General features: G+C 36.6%; 1 protein-coding gene across 2 annotated transcripts in view; it reads left to right on the forward strand.

Moving 5' to 3' along the window:
• TRIM24 (tripartite motif containing 24) overlaps positions 1 to 21,010 on the forward strand; it is an 89,820-nt gene that overhangs the window by 23,861 nt on the left and 44,949 nt on the right. For both annotated transcript variants that reach the window (XM_061198774.1, XM_061198775.1), the window contains exons 2-3: positions 14,169 to 14,287; positions 17,668 to 17,815. In XM_061198774.1, the coding sequence (XP_061054757.1) occupies positions 14,169 to 14,287; positions 17,668 to 17,815 (267 nt within the window). The remainder of the gene's footprint in view (positions 1 to 14,168; positions 14,288 to 17,667; positions 17,816 to 21,010) is intronic.

The raw sequence follows: 21,010 nt of genomic DNA on the forward strand, positions 1-21,010 counted from the left end.
TAGTAATTTCTCTATAACTTTGTTTGGCTTTTCTAAGTATATAGTCATAGCATCTGTGAATAACAACACTTTTTGTCTCATCATTTCCAATCCTTAAACCTTTTCTTTTTCTTGCTTAACTGTGCTGTCTAAAATCTCCAGTACACTGTTGAATTAAAGTGGTACCAGTGGTACCGTTGTCTTATTCCTGATCTCACAGAGAAAACTTTTAAATATAAGGTTTGCTATAGAGATTTTATAGATATCTTTTATAAGATTATAGGTGTTATTTTAACTTATTAAACATATAATATATTGTTTTAATAGACTACTGTTTATTCTATTGGTGAGGGAAGGACTCCCATCATAAGAATGGCCCTAACCCTAGACAAATGAGATGGACAGTAGTGTATTAGTCACATATACTCACAACCTAGGGAGGAGGCCACTGTATGCCATGCAAGGCCACACAGGGACAGAGTGAACAACCAGGTGCTGTGGGAGGCAGGCTTTGTATGCACTATTATGAAAGTAGGGTGCCCCCTGGTTCCCACAGGAGGATGTGATTGGCTTGTTTGAATAATTCTGTAAGCTGGCAAGGAACTGAAACCCACTATTTAAGGGTAAGCAGAAACTGTCTGGTCCCCTTGATAAAGGAGTAATTGTTTGTTAGGGGATCTTATCTGTGGTAGTAGAATGGGGAGGGATACTTGCAGTTAGGCTATCCCAATTCTGCCAGAATCGAGACAGCACAATATATAGGCCTTACACCACCTCATTTATTCCTAATATCCACAAAAGGTTTTCGGTTTTTGTTTTTTTCCTTAATTGTGAATAAATTTTTTAATCAAACACTTCATCTAGTGAGGATAATTTTTTTCTTTAATCTATTATGTGGTGAATTCTAAGATTTAATTTTCTAATAATAGAATAACTTGCATTCCCAGGCAGAAGGCTACTTAGTGATGTTATCCTTTTACGCATTGCAGAACTTGGTTAGCTAATATGTTATGATTTTTGCTTCTACGTTTATGAGAGGTGGCCTATGATTTTCCTTTTTTATATTACTTGTATGAAATTTTCTTTAGAGTTATGCGCACTTCTCTAGGTGTCAGTCCCTCCACTGAAACAATTTAAAAAAAAAGAAATACTGGAAAAAAATTACCAGAATGAACTATTTCAGACTCTGGACCTTGATCAAACACTTGAAAGAACCAGGGGAGTGCTTGATGAAGGGAGAGGCTGCTGCTCTTTGATAAGAGGGCTCCAAAAATTGGGGGTTATATGTTTTGGTCAGTCTCACAGATCCTTTAGGGCTAGAGGGCTGGACTCTGGCATTTGCTGAGATTTAGAGATGGTAACTCTCTCCCCTTTTGGATCCAGACATTTAAGGACATCTTTGTCAGGTTACTGGCTGGCTACCAGATAGTACGGAACAGAAACTTCAATGACCACACTCACTAGGAATTCATACACACTTTGCAAAATAGTTTGGAAAAGTGACAAATGGACTGCTCCGGCAATCAATGAGCAAAACTCAGCAACCCCTGAGGAGTGGGAAAATTAGAGTTCTAGAGTTACCATAATAAACAAGATCTTTTTGAGTTTATCTTGCTCGGAGTTTGTTGAGTTTCTTAGACGTTTATATTCATGTCTTTCATCAAATTTAGGAAGTTTTTAGTCATTATTTCTTCAAATATTTTTTTCCCTGCCCTTTTCTGTCTCTCTTCTTCTGGGACTGCCATGATTTGTATGTTGGTATGTTTGACGGTATCTCACAGGTCCCTCAAGTTCTGTTCATTTTTCTTCAAAACTACTTTTGCAAAGCCTTCCTTCTTATGTGTGTTACTGACCTGTTATCTCAGCCTACGACCTCTTAGAGGTTTCTTTAAATGTGTAGATTTATTTATTTATTTATTTATCTTTGGCTGCATTGGGTCTTCATTGCTGCACGCGGGCTTTCTCTAGTTGTGGCAAGTGGGGGCTACTCTTTGTTGCGGTGTGCTGGTTTCTCATTGCGGTGCCTTCTCTTGTTGCAGAGCACAGGCTCTAGGTGCACAGGCTTCAGTAGTTGTGGCATGGGGGCTCAGTAGTTGTGGCTCACGGGCTTAGTTGTTCCACGGCATGTGGGATCTTCCCGGACCAGGGCTCAAACCCGTGTCCCCTGCATTGGCAGGTGGATTCTTAACCACTGCGCCACCAGGGAAGCCCCAAATGTGTAGATTTAAAAGTGTGTATACCTCTTTAAATGTTCTGATATGTGCTGCCAGAGAAGCAGCTGCAGCCCAGGGGAGCTGAATAAAGCCAAGCTTCTCAGCGGACCCTCAGGGAACCCCCATGCTAACTAAATCACGTAATCCCCTAATTTTTGAGTACAAGATCCTGTCCACCTGGCACTAGCCAGCCACTTCAGGGATGTGGGCTGCTGTCCCCACTTTGCAGCAGAATTAAGGAATTGGGCATGGTAGCTGGTTCAAGCAAGCAGCCCTCTTACTGAAGTACAGCAGCCCCTTCCTTCATTAAGCTCTTCCCTGATTGCTGTAAACGTCTGAACCAGTTTCAAAGTTCTGGAATAGTTGATTCTGATAGTTTTTTCCAGCTTAATGGTTGTTTTGGTAGAGAAACCAACCCCCCAAATGCCATTTTTTAAATGACATCCTTTGCTGCCATTTTTGCTACTTTAAAGTAAATCACAGATTTGGCATTTCATCCTTAAATAGTTTAACTTGCATCTCCAAAAAATAAGGAAAGTAACCTTGATAATCCCAATATCATTATAGCATGGACAACTAAAATAGCTATTATTTCTTGGTGTTCTAGTACTAGTCCATCTTCACATTTACCCCGCAAAAATGTCCTTTAAGCTGTTTTGTTCAAACCAGGATCCAGTCAAGGATTAGCTATACAGCATGATATTTGGATATTATGTTTCTTAAGTCTGTCTTAATCTAGAATAGTTCCCCCTTCTATCTTCATTTCTGTAATTTGTACTTGGTGGAGAGAACCAGTCAGTTAGATTATAAAATATTTTGCATTCTGGATTTGTGTGGTGTTCCCTCATAGACTTTTTAAGTCATTCCTCTCAACTAGTAGTTTAGTTGATTAAATTCATGTTAAACCTGGTTAGGTAAGAACACTTCATAGAAGATGCTATATACTATGTATATAGTAGTTTGCTAGTTTTTGTGTTTGAAAAAAAGTATTTTTGCAAAAAGAACTTTTGTGGACCGAAAAATAAAGTTACTTAGAAGGATAAACCACAAACATGGTTTAATAAAAATGGTTACCTATAGGAAGTGGGGTAGATGGAATGAAATGGATAAGAGGGATAGGGATGGGAGTGAAATCTGGTATACTTTCTAATATAGTTTTTGACTTTTGAACCATGTAAATATTTTACATATTCAAAAATAATTATATTCCAAAATAAAGTAAACTTTTAAAACTGAAAATATTATTTCTTTATCTAAAGAAACTAAAACAGCTTGGAATAGAAGTTGTGAGAGTGGATACCCTTGCCTTCTTCCAAATCACACCAGAAAGCATTTCATCATTAAATATGTTAGGTGTAGGATTTTCATACATGGTCTTTATCAGGTTGAGGAAGTTTCATTCTATTTCTAGGTTGCTGAGAGGTTTTGTTTTAAATCTTGCATGAGTGTTGAAATTTTCAAAGATGATCATATGGCTTTTCTCCTTTATTTTGTTAATATAGTGAATTACTTTAATTGATTTGAATGCTCAACCAACCCTTCACTTCTGTAATAAACCCTACTTAAATGATGTATTATCAATTTTATGTATTCTGAATTTGCTTTTCTGATATTTCATTAATGAGATATTGGTCTGTACTTTTCTTTCCTTGATTTTAATATCAGGGTAATATTGGCCTTATAAAATGAGATGGGAAGTGTCCCTCCTCTATTTTCTAAAAGAATTATTTCGAGTTAGTATTATCTTTAAATGTTTGATGGGATCCAGTGGTCCCTTTTAGGTCTAGACTTTTCTTTATGGGACAGGTTTTAAGTACGAATTCAATTGTTTTAATTGATATATTCAGGTTTTCTGTTTCTTCTTGAGAAGATTATGATAATTGTTTCTTTTAAAGAATCAACACATTTAGTCAAGTTGACAATATTCCCATAGTTTTTTAAGCTCCATGGAATCTGTAGAAATGGCCTCTTTTACTTTTGATTTTGGTCATTTTTTTTCTTTTTCCTTGATCAGTCTAGCTAGAGGTTTATTAATTTTTCCCCCACCCCCAAGAACTGGCTTTGGTTTCATTGATTTTTTTTTTCTTTATTGCCATTTTCTTTCTTCTTCATTGTATTCTGCTCCTTATAATTTCCTTCCTTCTACTTTTTTTGGTGGATTAATTTGCTCTTCTGGCTTCTGGAGGAGAATGCTTAGACCATTGGTTTTTAGACCTTTCTTCATTAACACATAGGTTGGTTGGAAGTAAGTTGTTCAGTTTCCAAATATTCGGGGGTTTTCCAGTTCTCTCTGTTACTGATTTCTAAGTTTATCTCATTGTACTCATGGAACATATTTTGTGTGTTTTTAGTTCTTTTAACCCATACTTGGTTTATTGCCCAGCGTATGTTATATCTTGGTGAATATTCCATTCACACTTTAAGAATATGTATTCTGCTAACATTAGGTGTTCTTTAAACATCAGTTGGATCAAGTTATTTGATTCTTTTGTTCAAGTCTTTTATGTCTTGACTGATTTTCTGTCTACTGCTCTATTGATTACTGAGAGGAGAGTTAAAATCTCCAACTATCATGTGGATTTGTCTGTTTCTCTTTAGAGCTGTATCAGTTTTTACATGATGTGTTCTGACATGTTAATTAGGTACTTGAGCATTTAGGATTATATGTCTTGGTGAGGAATCAAGCTCTTTATCATTATACACTGTCCTCACTTTATATCTGGTAATAGTTCTGGTTCCGTAGTCTGCTCTGTCTGATACTATTATAAAGTCCTCGGGGTTTCATATGCTTATTATTTGAATGTGTATCTATTTCCATCCTTTCATTTTTTAAAACCTGTGTGTGTATTTAAATTGGGTTTCTTGTAGGTAGCATCTAATTGGGTCTTTTGTTATATTCACACCCATATGCTTAAGTAGCAAGCCATCAATGGTATTGACAGGACCATGGACAGAGCACTATTTTGCATTATATAGATCCTCTCCTTTTTCTCCCATGGATGTTGAAATATAGTTGCCTGACTGGTGGTGCTCCATCTCATGGTCCTATCCTTCAACTCACTTATGTCTGTGATCCACAGTGTGTAATAAGAGGCTTTGAAGCCACATACATCTCTTTTATGGAGATGGGCAGTCAAAGAGTTGCCAGCCATTCCTAGTACTTAATGTCAAAGCATAAGCCCTGCATTGTGCTTAGGTTTAGACACTAAAACTTCACAAAGGAGATAGCAAATCATATTTACATCTCAAAACCCCAAAACTGTAAATATTTAATTTGTAGAATAAAAAGAATAAAACCAGATCCTAGTAAGTTTAAGTCCAGCTACTTTTATGAATGTGTAATTTACGATCTATTATTAATCTCTTATATCAGTCATGTTTTTATGACAAATTATCTAAACATCTTTCATGATTTCATTTGGCAAGCACAGAAACTTACATATAACTTCAACAGTCCTTTTCCTTTAAAATACAGATAAATATAATACTGAATTGTTAGTTCTTTCAACTTGATTAATAAATAGTTGATTTCCTTGTTTAGCTTGTTCCCAGCACATATTCTGGCAACGGCAAAGAGAAGCAATTTGTAGCATTTGTACTAGTCTGTTTGCTTTACTATTTCTCTTGAATTAAAGTTGACTCCCTGCTTGCCTTTCAGATTTCAAATTTTCCCTTTTCAAAAATGGGAATTTTATTATGTTTCTGCAGTATCCCCACCCTTTCCAGGATAGTGTGTCAAAGAATCACTTTCTTCATATAGGCATTCAGGTATTTACTGCATAATATGCAGTGCCTTATTTTTTCTTCTACTGACAAGGTACATCTTGAGCTTGGGAATGAAGTATGGGTAAAGATGCAAATTTGAGATTTACCAACATTTGGCCTCATTGTTCCTTGTTAGGCTGAGGTACCTCTATGACTCAGAGTTCATTTGTGTAAGTCTTAGTAGATGATTTGAGGGAATGAGGTGGGTGAGGTTGTGCTGGTCCTTATCTGATTTTAATTGGGGGCACAGAGTATGATGTACAGGTTTACCAGGTACCAGCCCAACATCGTTAGGCCCTTTTTATACATTTATTAATATAATTCTTGTAACAGTTCTGCCTCAAATTTGTTCTGTTGAGCATGGAATATTTAGCACTATAACCGGAGCACAATAAGTTCTCAGTATGGTAACCATTATCATGATTATCATGTACTGTTACTTTACAGAAGAGGAAATAGAGGCTCAGAAAGATTGTTTAGGGGATATAGAACAGTCAATAAAGAGGAATAATATAGGTCTATATAGCTTTAAAGTCCATGCTATACCCTTTTTATTTAAATAGTTTCCATGTAGAATGTATGTAAGATGTGTACGCAGAGTTCAAATTCCAGAGTTGCCAGTTAGTAGTTGAATGACCACAGGCAAGTCATGGTGCTCAGTTTCCTGATCTGTAAAATGGGGATAATACTTAATGCACTAGAGCTGAGTAGCTGCTTACTGGTCCTCAGGCTCTCTTTTAACCCTAGACTGGGCATGAGGTTTCATTGGCTTGCAACCTATTTATTGCCATGTGCTCTTAGGCCTTGGAAATGGTTTGGTTCAGGAAAGATAGATGGGCTTGAAATTAGTATTGGAGGGGAGCTGCTTATTCTTTCCTCCATCCTAGGCATAGCCTAGCCACTATCCAGAATTTTGTGTTAATCATTCCCTTGTTTTTCTTTATAGTTTATCAGCTATATATGCTTTCTTATATATTATTTTTGAACTTTGATAGAGTATAATACATATTCTTCTGGGACTTTCTTCACTTAACATATTTTTGAGGATTCAGCCATCTGTAATTTACATGCATTGATTTCATTGCTGTATAGTGTTCTATTATTTGAATATACCACAGTATTTTTGTTCTGTTGATGGACATTTGGATTGTTTCTGGTTGTGGACTTTTCTGAAAAATGGTGCTATGAACATTGTTGAGCATGTTTCCTGATGCTAAAGAGTTTCTCCATGGTGAAACTGGATCACAAGGGGTGTGCATCACTAAGGGAGTTCATTCACTCATTCACCAAGTATTTATTGAGTACTGCTATGTGCCAGGTACATGTTTAGGTGCTTTGGAATATCTGTGAACTAACCAGACAATTTACATTTTACTTGGGATAGCCAGACAATAAACAATAAATATAAATAAATGAAACTGAAGGATAACTGCCAGAGAGAAAAGAATTAGAGCAGGATTAGGGGAATCTGTTGTGCAGGAAGGTGGATGGGGGTGCAGGCATCATCAAAGATAACATTTGAAAACAGACTTAAAGGAGGCTATGCACCATTTAAAATATTTTCAACCCACTAAATAACAGAAAGAAACAACCATGGCCATTAAGTACACAGTGATGAATGATTGAAGAAAATATCTACACACTTCTCACAGAATTATTTTTCTTTAGCTAATCAGATTTTAATCACTCTAATTTCTAGAAGGATATATTCCAGATGCTGATCTCTACCAGTCTGTATAGAGGGACTTTAAATGTGCTCAGACTGGAACAGAAATTACATTTTCCCACTAACATTTTATGGGTAACAAAGTATTGTTGAGCTAGCATTTATTTGGGTTTAAATTCATTTAGGTCAAACTCACCACCATACATAAATGGGATTCTTTCTTTTTTTTTTCAAATGCCTTTATTAGAGTATAATTGCTTTACAATGTTGTGTTAGTTCCTGCTGTACAACAAAGTGAATCAGCTGTATGTATACATATATCCCCATATCCCCTCCCTCTTGAGCCTCCCTCCCACCCTCCCTATCCCACCCCTCTAGGCTGCACAAAGCATCCAGCTGATCTCCCTGTGCTATGCAGCAGCTTCCCACTAGCCATCCATTTTACAACAAATGGGATCCTTAATTCGTGGACTAATATCCTATCTGTCAAAATGATGCAATCTGTGAACCCATGGCTTTCTAAGACATTTTTGTAAAGTGTGGTAGTACACTACACTCTGGGGTCAGTCAGCCATGGGTTCAAATCACAGCTCCACTACTGTGTGACTTTGGTCAAGTTAATCAGATTCTCTGATCTCCATTTCCTCATCTGTATGAGGATAAAGCAGTACATATAAGGAGAGCACTAAATAAATGTTCTTTTTAGTTTTATTTTAACTTTTTATTTTGAAATAATAATAGATTCATGGGAAGTTACAGAGAGATCCTTTGTACCCAGTTTTTTCCATTGATTACTTCTTATATAATTACAGTGCAATATCAAAACCAGGAAATTAACATTGTTACAATAGTGAGTATAGTTCTAATGCAAATTTATCACATGTGTAGATTCATATAACGTCACAATCAAGACGCAGAACTATTCCATCACCGAAGCTCTCCCTGTTGTTACCCCTTGATAGTCAAACCTACCCTCTCTCCCCACACCCCATTGTCCCTAATTTCAGGGAAAGTAGTAGTCTGTTTCCCATCTCTATAATCTTGTCATTTTGAGAATGTTATGTAAGTGGATCATTCATAAGACCTTTGGAAATTGGCTTTTTAAAAAACTCACACTAATGCCCTTAAGATCCATCCAGTTTGTTGCATATATCAATAATTAGTTCCCTTTGATTGGTGACTGTTATCCCATGGTATGGATGTACCACAGTTTATTTAACCATTAACTTATTTACAGAGATTTAGGTTGTTTCAAGTTTTGGGCTTATATGAATAACACTGAATTACGATATTTGTGTTCAGATTTTTGTGTGAACCTAAATTTATTTCTGCCCAGGAATGAGATTGCTGATTCATACGATAAATGTTATGTTTAGTTTTTTTGAGAAACTGCCAAACTGTTTTCCACAGTGGCTCTATTATTTTACATTCCCAGTGGGAATATATAAGATATCTAATATCTCCACATTTTTTGTCAGCATTTGGCATTGTCACTACTTTTTATTTTAGCTGTTTTAATAGCTTTGTGCTGGTATCCCATCATGATCTTAATTTGCATTTATTTACCTGATGGCTAGTGATGTGGAACATCTTATCATGTGCTTATTTGCCATGTGCATATCCTTATTGATGAAATGTCTCTTCATGTCTTTTGCCCATTTTCTAATTGGGTTTCTGTTTTTTTGAGTTTTGAGAGTTCTTTATATATTGTAGATATGAATCCTTCGTCAGATCTGTGGTTTGCAAATATTTTCTCCCAGTGTGTTGCTTGTTTTTTCATCTTCTTTATAGATCTTTTGCAGAGCAAAAGTCTTAAATTTTGATGAAATCAAATTCATCCGTATTTTTCTTTTATGGATTGTCTTTGATATGTCTAAGACCTTCAGCAAGTCCTACGTCCTTAAGATTTTCTCCTGTTTTCTTCCAAAAATTTTATAGTTTTATGTTTTATATTTAAATCTGATCCACTTTGAGTTAATTTTTATATAAAATGTGAAGGTTAGGTTGAAGTCCAATTTTTGCCTATGAATACCCTGTTGTTTCAACAATTTGTTGAAAAGTCTTTCCTTCTTCCAATGAGTTGTTCTCATACTTGTTGTCCAAAATCAGTTGCGCTTACTTGTGCGGGTGTATTTCTGGGTGCTGTATTCTGTTCCATTCATCTGTGCATGTATACTGCCAATACTACCCTGTCTAACTCACTATATGTAAGTCTTAAAATTGGACAGTGAGTCTTCTCACGATATTTTTGTTTTTCCAGACTTGCTTTAGCTATGCTAGTTCCTTTCCTTTTCCACATAAATCTTGGAATAATCTTGTCTATATTTACAAAGAGATCTAGCTAGGATTTTGATAGGAATACTCTAGCCTATAGATCAATTTGGGGAGAATTGACATCTTTACTGTGATGAGTCTTCCAATCCATGAACACAGTATATCTCTCATCAGCATTTTGGACTTAATCAGTATAAAGATGCTTTTGCACCTCTGTCAAAAAATCAGTTGGCCCTACTTATATAGGTCTGTTTCAGGTCTCTATTCTATTTCATTCATCTGTGTGTCTATTCTTTGGTCAATAACAGGCATTCCTGATTACTGTTGCTATATAAGCCTTGAAGTTGGATAGAGTGATTCCTCCATTTTATTCTTCTTTCCATTGTCGATTCAGCTATTATAATGCATTTGCCATTTATTTATTTATTTATTTATTTATTTATTTATTTATTTATTTATTTATGGCTGCGTTGGATCTTCGTTGCTGCGCGTGGGCTTTCTCTAGTTACAGCGAGCAGGTGCTACTCTTCGTTGTGGTGTGCGGGCTTCTCATTACAGTGGCTCCTCTTGTTGCGGAGCACGTGCTCTAGGCACGCGGGCTCAGTAGTTGCAGCATGAGAGCCTAGAGTGCACAGGCTTCAGTAGTTGTGACCTGTGGGCTCAGTAGTTGTGGCACATAGGCTTAGTTCCTCCGCGGCATATGGGATCTTCCCGGATCAAGGATCGAACCCGTGTCCCCTGCATTGGCAGGCAGATTCTTAACCACTGCGCCAACAGGGAAGTCCTTCATTTGCCTTTTAATATAAATATTAAAACAATATTGTCTACATCTACAAAAAAAAATATTGTTGGGTTTGTATTAGGAATTCTGTTAAACTGGTAGATCACATTAAGGAGAATTGACCTCTTTACTACATTAATTATCTCTATACATGAACGTTGTCTCTCCATATATTTAGATCTTTTTTGATTTCTTAATTTTGTAGTTTTCAGCATGCAAGTAATATACATGTTTGTTAGTATTTCATTTTGTTTAGAGCTGATTTCCATGTAGTTAAAAGGCTGTTCAAATTATTTCATATTTGTTTGTGCCTTTTGAGGAATTGGTCCATTTTACTTATATTGTCATTTTGTGTGAGTGGTGTTAATATTTCTCTGTCATTCTTTTGCTGTCTGCATGGTCTATAGTGATATCCCCATTTTTATTCTTTATGTTTGGTAAGTTGTGTCTTTTGTCTTTGTCTTTCCTTTGTCTTTTCCTTTCCTTTGTCCTTTGTTTGTTAATTTTATTGACCTTTTTGAATAACGAGCTTTTTGTGGAATTGACTTTTCAGTTTTCAATTTCAGTCACTTCTGCTCTTATATTTATTATTTCCTGCCTCCTGTGAGGTAAAGGTTGAAGTCTAAGTTTCCCTTGCTGCATCCTTTGATATCCTGAGAGGGAGGCCCTCCTCCTTACTGGTCAATGATGTGGAAGTTGATGCTCCCACCAGGCCTCTGTTGATACCTCCCTGGCTAGTAGGGGTATGGGTGCCTACTTACTACTTCCCATGTGTTCTTCATTGACACATCTAAGGAGTGGGGATATAGGGGCGAGGGAGGTTACTGGTAAATAGTGATAAAAGTCCAGACTTTCCACTACCCTTCAGCATGGAGGTGGAGGGGTACCTCATTACTGTCCTGGAGGTACAAGCTCAGGCTCCTCACATAGTCTCCACTGACACTGCTGGGGGCCTCATTTCCACCCAGTGAGGACCAAAGCCCTAACTCCCCACCAGGCTTCTCTGACACAGCCAGCAGGAGATGATTGGGGCACCTGGTTTCTGCTTGGCCAGGGTAGAAGTCTAGGCTTCCCATTGGGTCTTTGCTGGTGGGAGAGGAAGCACATTTTTTTCTGTGGTGTTTTGCTGGAGTAGTTTTCTTTCTGGCCAGGCTGCCCTTTTCCTGTCCTCTGGATAGAGGGAGCAGGCTTTTGGGGACTTTTTTTTGTTTACACCTGTTGATATTTCTGAGATGGTAGCTTCATGAGCACCTACTTTGGCATATATGAGGCTAAAAGAAAACCCAGTGAGCTCACCATTGTCATTCCTTGGGTCCTGAGGTCTCTAGACAGTCTGCCTCCTGTCTACCTTTCTCAGTTTTATGTAGAATGTCTAGAGTCTTTAGCTGTACTTATCTGGAATAAGGAAAAACATGTTTACTCAATCTTTCTATTCTGTGAAATGCATTGTCACATTTTTACAGATTTTAATTACTGATTTCTTGTCAGTGCTATGTGTCAGGTATATCTTCTCCCAATTTGGGGCTTATCTTCTCACTTTCTTCATGGTAATCTTTTGTCTAACTGTTGTTCTTAACTTTAACAAACTTATTCATCTTTCTCTTATGCTCTTGCTCTTTGTTTCTTGATTGAGAAATTTATTCCAGCTCTAAGGTTACACAGATACTCTCCTGTATTTCCTCTGGAAAGTTTTAAAGTTCTTAATCTATCCTATCCAAAAGAATTTTTTTTGAATTTTATTTTATTTTATTTTTTTATACAACAGGTTCTTACTGGTTATCTATTTTATACATATTAGTGTATGTATGTCCATCCCAATCTCCCAGTTCATCCCACCCGCACCCCTGCTTTCCCCCCTTGGAGAATTTTTTGAATTAAGGAGAGATCTGATTTCATCCTCCTCCCACTGTAGCGAACTATAGCACCCCTTTTCCACCAATTTCTAGTGCCACATCTGTCTTGTGTTTCTGGTATGTATATTCTGTTCCATTTTTGTTTATCCTTTCATAAATATCACACCATCTTAATTACCATAGCTTTATATGTTTACTGTGTTATTTGGTAGACATGTTCCCCCAGCTTGTCAAAACTCTGTTGCAGTCCCTTTTGGTATTATTATTAAAAACTGCATTGAATTTATAGACATGTCTGGGGAGAACTGGCATCTTTACCATCAAGAGCATGGTGTTTTCATTACTTAGATTTTTTTTTTTAATGATTCTAAATATAGTTTAACACTTTTCTACACAATGGCCTTATACATTTAAAAAAATTTACTACTATGTACTTTTTTTTGTTGCTATTATAAAATAGTTTTTTTAATTAAAATTTTTGTTTATTGCTTGTATATACAAATGAAATTGACCTTTGGATTACTTTGTGTTCATTCTTATGCATTTCATTTTGAAAAAAATGTATCTGGGAACCTTACTGCAGTCTCCTTGGTACAAATTACTGCATCAAGTTTATATTAAAATTTTTAATTTAATTAAAAATTTAGATTTTAATTCATTCACAATTATTAATTATTTATTGTTTTACCAAGCACTATGAAAGATTCACGCCCCCCCCACCCAAAAGGAACACTATTTGCACTTGTTAAAGGAAGCAGATTGGCGTTTCTGAATCAAGATTCAGAACAAAAACAAACATAAACAAAATGGGTATGTCTGTGTTCCACTTTCAGAAATCCTGATTCCATAGGTCCAGAGAGAACCAGAACTCTCCTTCTTTTAAAGTCTCCATATGATTCTGCACATCTCTATTTGAAAAACACTGTGAGAGAAGTTGCTAAACAATAAAAAGAATAGTCAAAAGGATATTTATTTGGAAGGGTATCTCATTTAAAATTATGAGCATTTATTCATCATTTAATATACTAGTGTGGGACATATACACATACACACCACATGTATACACACACATGTGGGTGCACACACACATATAAAATCCCTATATATACATAAATTGAATTGCTTTGTGTTAAGTAATAGGTATGAATTTGAAGAGAGTGGACATTCACAGAATCCATTCACAGTTTGGATGAGATGTGTTGGGTTAGGACTCAGTATGTTTGTATTAAAACTTAGAATGTGAGCTCATGGATATAAAGAACAGAATTGGTGGTTGCCTGAAGTGGGGGTAGTGGGTGGGCGAAATGGGTGAAAAGGGTCAAAAGGTAGAAATTTCCAGTTATAAAATGAGTAAGTCATGGGGATGTAATGTACAGCATGGTGACTATAGTTAGGAATACTGTATTGTATATTTGAAAGTAGCTAGAGGAGTGGATCTTAAAAGTTCTCACCACCAGAAAAAAAAAATTTTAATTGTGCATGGTGACAGATGTTAACTGAATTTTTGTGGTGATCATTTTGCGATATATACAAATATCAAATCATTACATTGTATACCTTAAACTAATTTTAATGTTATGTCAATTATACTTGAATTTAACAAAAAACAACTTAGAACACAATTTTGTCTTTCCCAGTGGGAGTCATTCGATGTCCAGTTTGCAGCCAAGAATGTGCCGAGAGACACATCATAGATAATTTTTTTGTGAAGGACACTACTGAGGTTCCCAGCAGTACAGTAGAAAAGTCTAATCAGGTAAGTGTATTAAGTCTTGAATCTTTTGCCTCCTCTTAATGAGGCAGCCTGAAATGCTGGAGAACTTACCATGCATTCAGTTGGTTTGTCTCAAACATATCTTTTAATTAATTTCAGATGCCCCCTTCACCTTGCTTGGCTTTCTTTTTCCTTCCTTTTAACATATTTGCTGGATAAACTGGGTTGTTAGTCCAGTAGAGTTAGCCTTATTCTGAACTTTGCTGACCTCTCCTTAAGTCATTTAACATGCTTCCCTGTCTCCTGTATTTTGTGTAAACTGGTGATAAAAATGTAGAGGCCGTTTCATAAGAATACTTTCATCCATATGTCTGTGTGTATTTCAAGCAGGAAGCTTACGATGTTTGGTTGTCTTTTTCCTGATGTTAATGGCATTAATGAGCACTGCCAAGATTCCATATTTCATTAGGACTTTGAAAAATGGTGACATTTTCATTCTATCATTCCCCTTTATTTCTCAACTGGAATAGAAAGAAAAAAGCTTCCTTCTTCTATTCTTAGGTTATACAGGAAAGGTAGTTAAATGCTTGATTCTTTCCCTTTAGTTGCTAATTATTAGAGTAGTGACTTAGTTTCTTAGCATTCTTCAGAGGTGACTAATGAGTGGTGTGTATGTGTGTTTATTGTTATGAACTCATGGATTTTTAACATAAAATGTGTTGTAGTTATTCTTATTGGTGCTCAATTTGTGCCATCTTGGCAGTGAGGATTCCTGAGCCCTTCTGATACAATCGCAGTGTCGCTGTTATCTCCCTTGCTTTCTATTTTGACAAGATGTTGTTCATTTTCTGTTCTACACCTGGAACCAGCAGGTGGTTGGTTCTCCTAGGAGCCTTGGTTCCTTTTAGTCTGAAATGGTATTTAGAGAGCACAATATGGATACTAGGGGTGCTCATCACCATTGAGTTGGTCATTTTTCTGGGACTTTCAGGAGAATGATTTAACAGATACTTTCTATTTTAAAAAGAGAGAAAGGGAAAATATAACAAGTATACATTGACATTTTGAAGTTGAATCTAGCATTGTAGATGTTCACAGAAAACTCAAGCAAATAGGAAGCCAACTAAGACGATCAAGTCCCTTTTTCCTCTGGCATTGCAGTCTTCCTGCAGCACCACCTATTGCTAGAATCTAATGTGGAACCAGCTCATTAAGCATAATTGAGCCTTGCAGAGTAAGAGTATAGAAGAATAGAGTTAGTACTCTAAGTGGAAATTATAGCATTATTTCTGTCAAAACAGAAAACAAGAAGACAATAATTACTATATGTATATACTGGAGATATTCAATCAAATCATCATGTTTTAAAGTTACTTGAAATAAGTAATTCTTCTCTGTATGGTTAAGCCACCCACTTGATAGGCAGGTTCATTAGATTCATTTTGCTTTTGTTTAGGGCTTTAGTTTTTTTTTAATTTGAAATTTGTTTAACTACATATAGAACATTCATATACTGGTTCCAAAATAAAATCTGTGAAAGAGAGTATATTCAGAGAACTCAAACTTCTATCTCCATCTCACCTACCCCTCTACCTTATTTTTTCTCTACCTTATAGCTAACCATTTTATTTCTTTTATGTTTTATCCTTAAACTTTTAATATTATTTTATAATCTAAGTGATTTTATGTTATTTTTAAGTTTTAAGCAAATAAGTCATCCCATCCCATCCCATCCCATCCCATCCTCATCTTTCGTAGATAAGCAGTGGTATGATATGCTTTAACACTTTGCTTTTTTACTTTTACTTTTTATACTAGAGGTCCTTCCTTAACATTATGTATAGAAATCCCATACTCCTTTTGACACATAATGTGGAGATTAAGTTTTAGGTGACATCCTTATAGAGGTGATAGTTGAAGCCAAGGGAGTAGGTGAGACCAATCCCTAGACCTAACAAAAATCTACAGAATCAGAGGAGAAAGAGTAGTGGTGGGGTCCAGAGAGGCAATCTGGGAGATAAGAGAATCTGGAAGGGTTAAGGAATCCAAATGATTTCTAGGAAGTAAGAGTCAGTGGCATCAAATGATGTTAGAAAGGTAGAAGACAAGAACTGAGAAAGGGCAGCTTTTGGTTTATGGAAATATTACCCAGGTATTTGGAATTTGGCTAATGTAAACCACTGACTGAAGGGAAAAATTTTTTTCCCAACCACAAATGATACCATGAGGACTGCTTATATGTTGTGTAACCTTAATACCTGTTCTCAGAGAATAGTGCCACCATCTACACAGTTATATAAGCTGGAAAAAAAGGTGCTATCTCTTCTTCATTTCATATCCGGTGCATCCTCCAAACCAGTCAGTTTTACTTCCCAAATCTCCTTCATTCATCTCCACTTCTACCACTGCAAAGGGCTCCTACCTATCTCTATGCAGAAGCACTTGCCCTTTTTCTAATCTCTTCTCTACATTGCAGGGACAGTGATTTTAAAAATGCACATCTGGCCATGTCACTTATAAAAAGCTTTTAGGAGACTTCTTGAGACAAAGACCAAAATTGTCACATGATCCTTCTTGATCTGGCCCCTGCCTTGCCACCAGCTTCTTCTGTTGCCAGTCTTCCCCTTGATCTCTCCACTTGAGTCCTACTGGCTTTCTGTCACTTCTTTGAACCTGCCATATTCTTGCTGGAGGCTTTGGTACATGCTGTTCTCTCTGCCTAGAAAGCTTTCATCAGTAATTGATGACTCAACTTTCTTATCTTGGTGCAAATATGATCTCTTTAGAGAAAGCCTTGCCTGGGTAATCTCTCTTCTCATTTTCCCCAACCATTCAACCCCACTAAAAACAGATCACTTTCCCCCATCATATGTTCTTCTAGCTTCTCATACTTTTTCCTTTATGGCACTTCTCAATTTGTAGTTATGTATTAGTATTATTGTTTCAATAACGTTTGACTTCCTCACAACCACTCAGTAAAATTCATAACCACTCAGTAGAATTTATCTTTACAACCACTCAGTAAAATTTATGTTATTACCCTTATTTTAAAGATGAGCATTCTAAGTAACCTGTCCAAGACTACTCATCCAGTAAGTAGGGGAACTGGGATTTGAACCTACACTTCATCTAGGAGACTGGATGTCATAAGGGCAAGGATTGTGTTTGCTTTTCCTGATGGTTATATCCTCAACAGTTAGCATAGTGCCTAGAATATTTGATATATTGAACTAAGGGCAGTGTCCTTATATTTCCATTTCATATGTTTATAATTTAAAACATAGTGTCAGTTTAAATTTATGAACACTGTTAAGAAGATAACTGATAGAGTCAAGTATGGTTGGTATATCATTTATGTATGATTAGTCATGTGACCACCTTTTCTTTATTCTCAAAAATTGATGTGACGTTTCTTTTATTAGGTATGTACAAGCTGTGAGGACAATGCAGAAGCTAATGGGTTTTGTGTAGAGTGTGTTGAATGGCTCTGCAAGACATGCATCAGAGCTCATCAAAGGGTGAAATTCACAAAAGACCACACTGTGAGACAGAAAGAGGAAGTATCTCCAGGTAATAAATTAATTTTTAAATTTCGTTTTTTCTCTGTCCCTCCCAAGTCATTCTTTCTTTCCCATGCTAACTTGTTTTGATACACTTGTAAGCATTAAATATACTCTTCTCTTTTACTACAAGGAAGTCTATATTATGGCTGAATTTAAACACTTGTAAATGTTGGTAAGTATGAATAGATACAGAATTCTGCTTTATATTTATACTCACAACCCTCCTTCTCCTATAAATGCCTTAATTTGGTATGAATGTACAACATGTGAAAAAGTTGCATTTAAAACTTATTTTCTATATACACTATTGATACTATGTATAAAATAGGCAACCAATGAGAACATACTATATAGCACAGGGAACTCTACTTAATGCACTGTAGTGACCTAAATGGGAAGGAAATCCAAAAAATAGGGGATATATGTATACATGACTCATTTTGCTGTACAGTAGGAACTAACAACATTGTAAAGCAACTATATTCCAATAAAAATTAATTTAAAAAAATTTTTTTAACTTATATTCTCTTATCTCTTATTTTTTTTTTAAAGATTGATTGATTGATTGATTGATTGATTGCTATGTTGGGTCTTCGTTTCTGTGCTAGGGCTTTCTCTAGTTGCGGCAAGTGGGGGCCACTCTTCATCGCGGTGCGCGGGCCTCTCACTATCGTGGCCTCTCCTGTTGCGGAGCACAGGCTCCAGACGCGCAGGCTCAGTAGTTGTGGCTCACGGGCCCAGTTGCTCCGCGGCATGTGGGATCTTCCCAGACCAGGGCTCAAACCCATGTACCTTGCATTAGCAGGCAGACTCTCAACCACTGCGCCACCAGGGAAGCCCTCTCTTATCTCTTATTTTTAAGATGATAAGGGGTGGACTTAAAGAAAAGTTTTACAACTCTTTTCTCTCTGATATTCTTGTAGTAAACCTGTTTCATGATATTTGTTATGTAGATAACCAAAGAAGCTTTGCTTTTTATGTACTTAATTATGGTTTCTGGGTTTGTTTGTTTGTTTTTGTTTTTGTTTTTATTTATTTATTTTTGGCTGCGTTGGGTCTTCGTTTCTGTGCGAGGGCTTTCTCTAGTTGCGGTAAGTGGGGGCCAATCTTCATCGCGGTGCGCGAGCCTCTCACTATCGTGGCCTCTCTTGTTGCGGAGCACAGGCTCCAGACGCACAGGCTCAGTAGTTGTGGCTCACGGGCCCAGTTGCTCCGTGGCATGTGGGATCTTCCCAGACCAGGGCTCGAACCCGTGTCCCCTGCATTGGCAGGCGGATTCTCAACCACTGCGCCACCAGGGAAGCCCCTGGTTTCTGGGTTTTTATTGTGTTGCTTATAATGTAAAGTTCACTAATAACATTTTTTGTTTAGTAAAATATGTGTAACTTAAAATCTGACATTCTAACCATTTTTAAGTGTACAAATCATTGGCACTAATTGTATTCAAAGTATTAGGCAACCATCACCACCATTTCCAAAACTTTTTTAGCACTTCCAAAAGAAACTGTACCCAATAAATAATAATTGCCCATTCCCCTCTCCTCACCATTCCCTGCTAACCTCTAATCTACTATCTGTCTCAATTAATTTGCTTATTCTAGATATTTCATACAAGTGGAATCATATGGTATTTGTCCCTTAATGTCTGGCTTATTTCACTTACCACAACAGTGTTTTCAGGTTTTATCCATGTTGTAATATTTATCAGCATTTTGTTGATTTTTATGGCTCATTTATATATTTCTGTTTAAAAATTAATCCACTGCTTTTTATTCATTGAGTCAACCAGTGTTTGTATGCCTATTCTATATTCCAGGAACTTTGCTAGATTAAAGAGCTGAAAAAGTGAATAAGATAGGTACTTCCTACCCTCCAGGAGTTATTAGTATGATGAAGACTATGAACAAATTAGCAATCATAGTTTAGCCTCATAAGTTCTGTAGGAGCACATGAAAGGAGTACCAAACTCAGATTTGGGGATTTACATTGAAGGCCACATCTGGGACTTCAAGGATGAATGGAAGTTCATTGCATAAATGAGAAGGGTGGGGAAAACTGAAGCACATGCACAAATTCCCAGAGGGGGAACGTTGAGTGTAGCTGGAGAGTAAGATGCAAGAAGAGGAGAAGTAAGAGATGAGGCTAGGAGTCTTGAGACACAGGAAAAGGGGGATATAATTTCTGAGAACACTGATGAAGAAAAGACACAAGAGAGAAAAGGCCAGGTATATACTCAGGTAAATTTAATAGATTAGTTCTAGAAAGACTTCTGTTTTTCTGTAGAGTCAGCCATCTATTGAAAAAGAGAGCAGAGGAAATAGGACTGAAAGGTAAGAAATATGGAGGATATTTGAAATAACTCCAGTTGAAAGAGAGCTCTAGCTTTGGAAATAGGATTGCTTGGTAGCATCAAGGTTATATTTGGTATAGTCCTTAAAACTTCCTCTATCAGTCCTCGGCAGTCTGATATAGAGAAGAATTGAACTATTTAGGGTTGGGGTTTAGCCAGACCAACATTCTAGAAGTTCCACAGGATAAGAGATGCGGATATAGGCATGTGTTGACATGAAGAATTTGGAGATTTTAACTGTATAAAGAAAGTGAAGTTGACAGTGTCAGTTGATAGGGCGAAAGAAATGTTTAGGGACTAGAAATATTCAGTGAGGTACAGTGAGAGTAGTTTAACTAAGAATTGGGAAGTTAGAAAGTAGAAGTTATTAGAGTGGGATATTTGAATTTATGATTATAGAAATGGAACAGTAATGAACAGTAAATCTAGGGTGGGACCATGGTGTGTATGAAATGGAATAAGTAGCTAAAATGAAGTACAGGTCTCTAGAGATGAAAAAGTCTGAGAGGCTTGTCTTTATGTGGTACTCTCTGTGGACTTCTGAATCATCCAGGATGATGATGAGACTAAGGGCTAGGAGGATGACTATGAGTCAGGATTGAAATTCTTCATAAATAAAGGAAGTCTATAAAGGGATGACATGATGTCATAATTATCTAAATCAGAAGCTCTATAAATAATTATTCCTGAAGAACAGGTACAAACCAGGATGTCCCAAGCCAACTAAGGATGTATAGTCACCCATCATCTACTGTGATGCCCAGATGATATGAACCTCAAGGAGAAGGGTGCAGGGAGCTATGACAATAGTAATATTGAACCATCTTTGCTTTGCTGGAATTAATTCCATTT

The sequence above is a fragment of the Eubalaena glacialis genome, chromosome 8, assembly GCF_028564815.1.
Source record: "Eubalaena glacialis isolate mEubGla1 chromosome 8, mEubGla1.1.hap2.+ XY, whole genome shotgun sequence".
NCBI lineage: Eukaryota > Metazoa > Chordata > Mammalia > Artiodactyla > Balaenidae > Eubalaena > Eubalaena glacialis.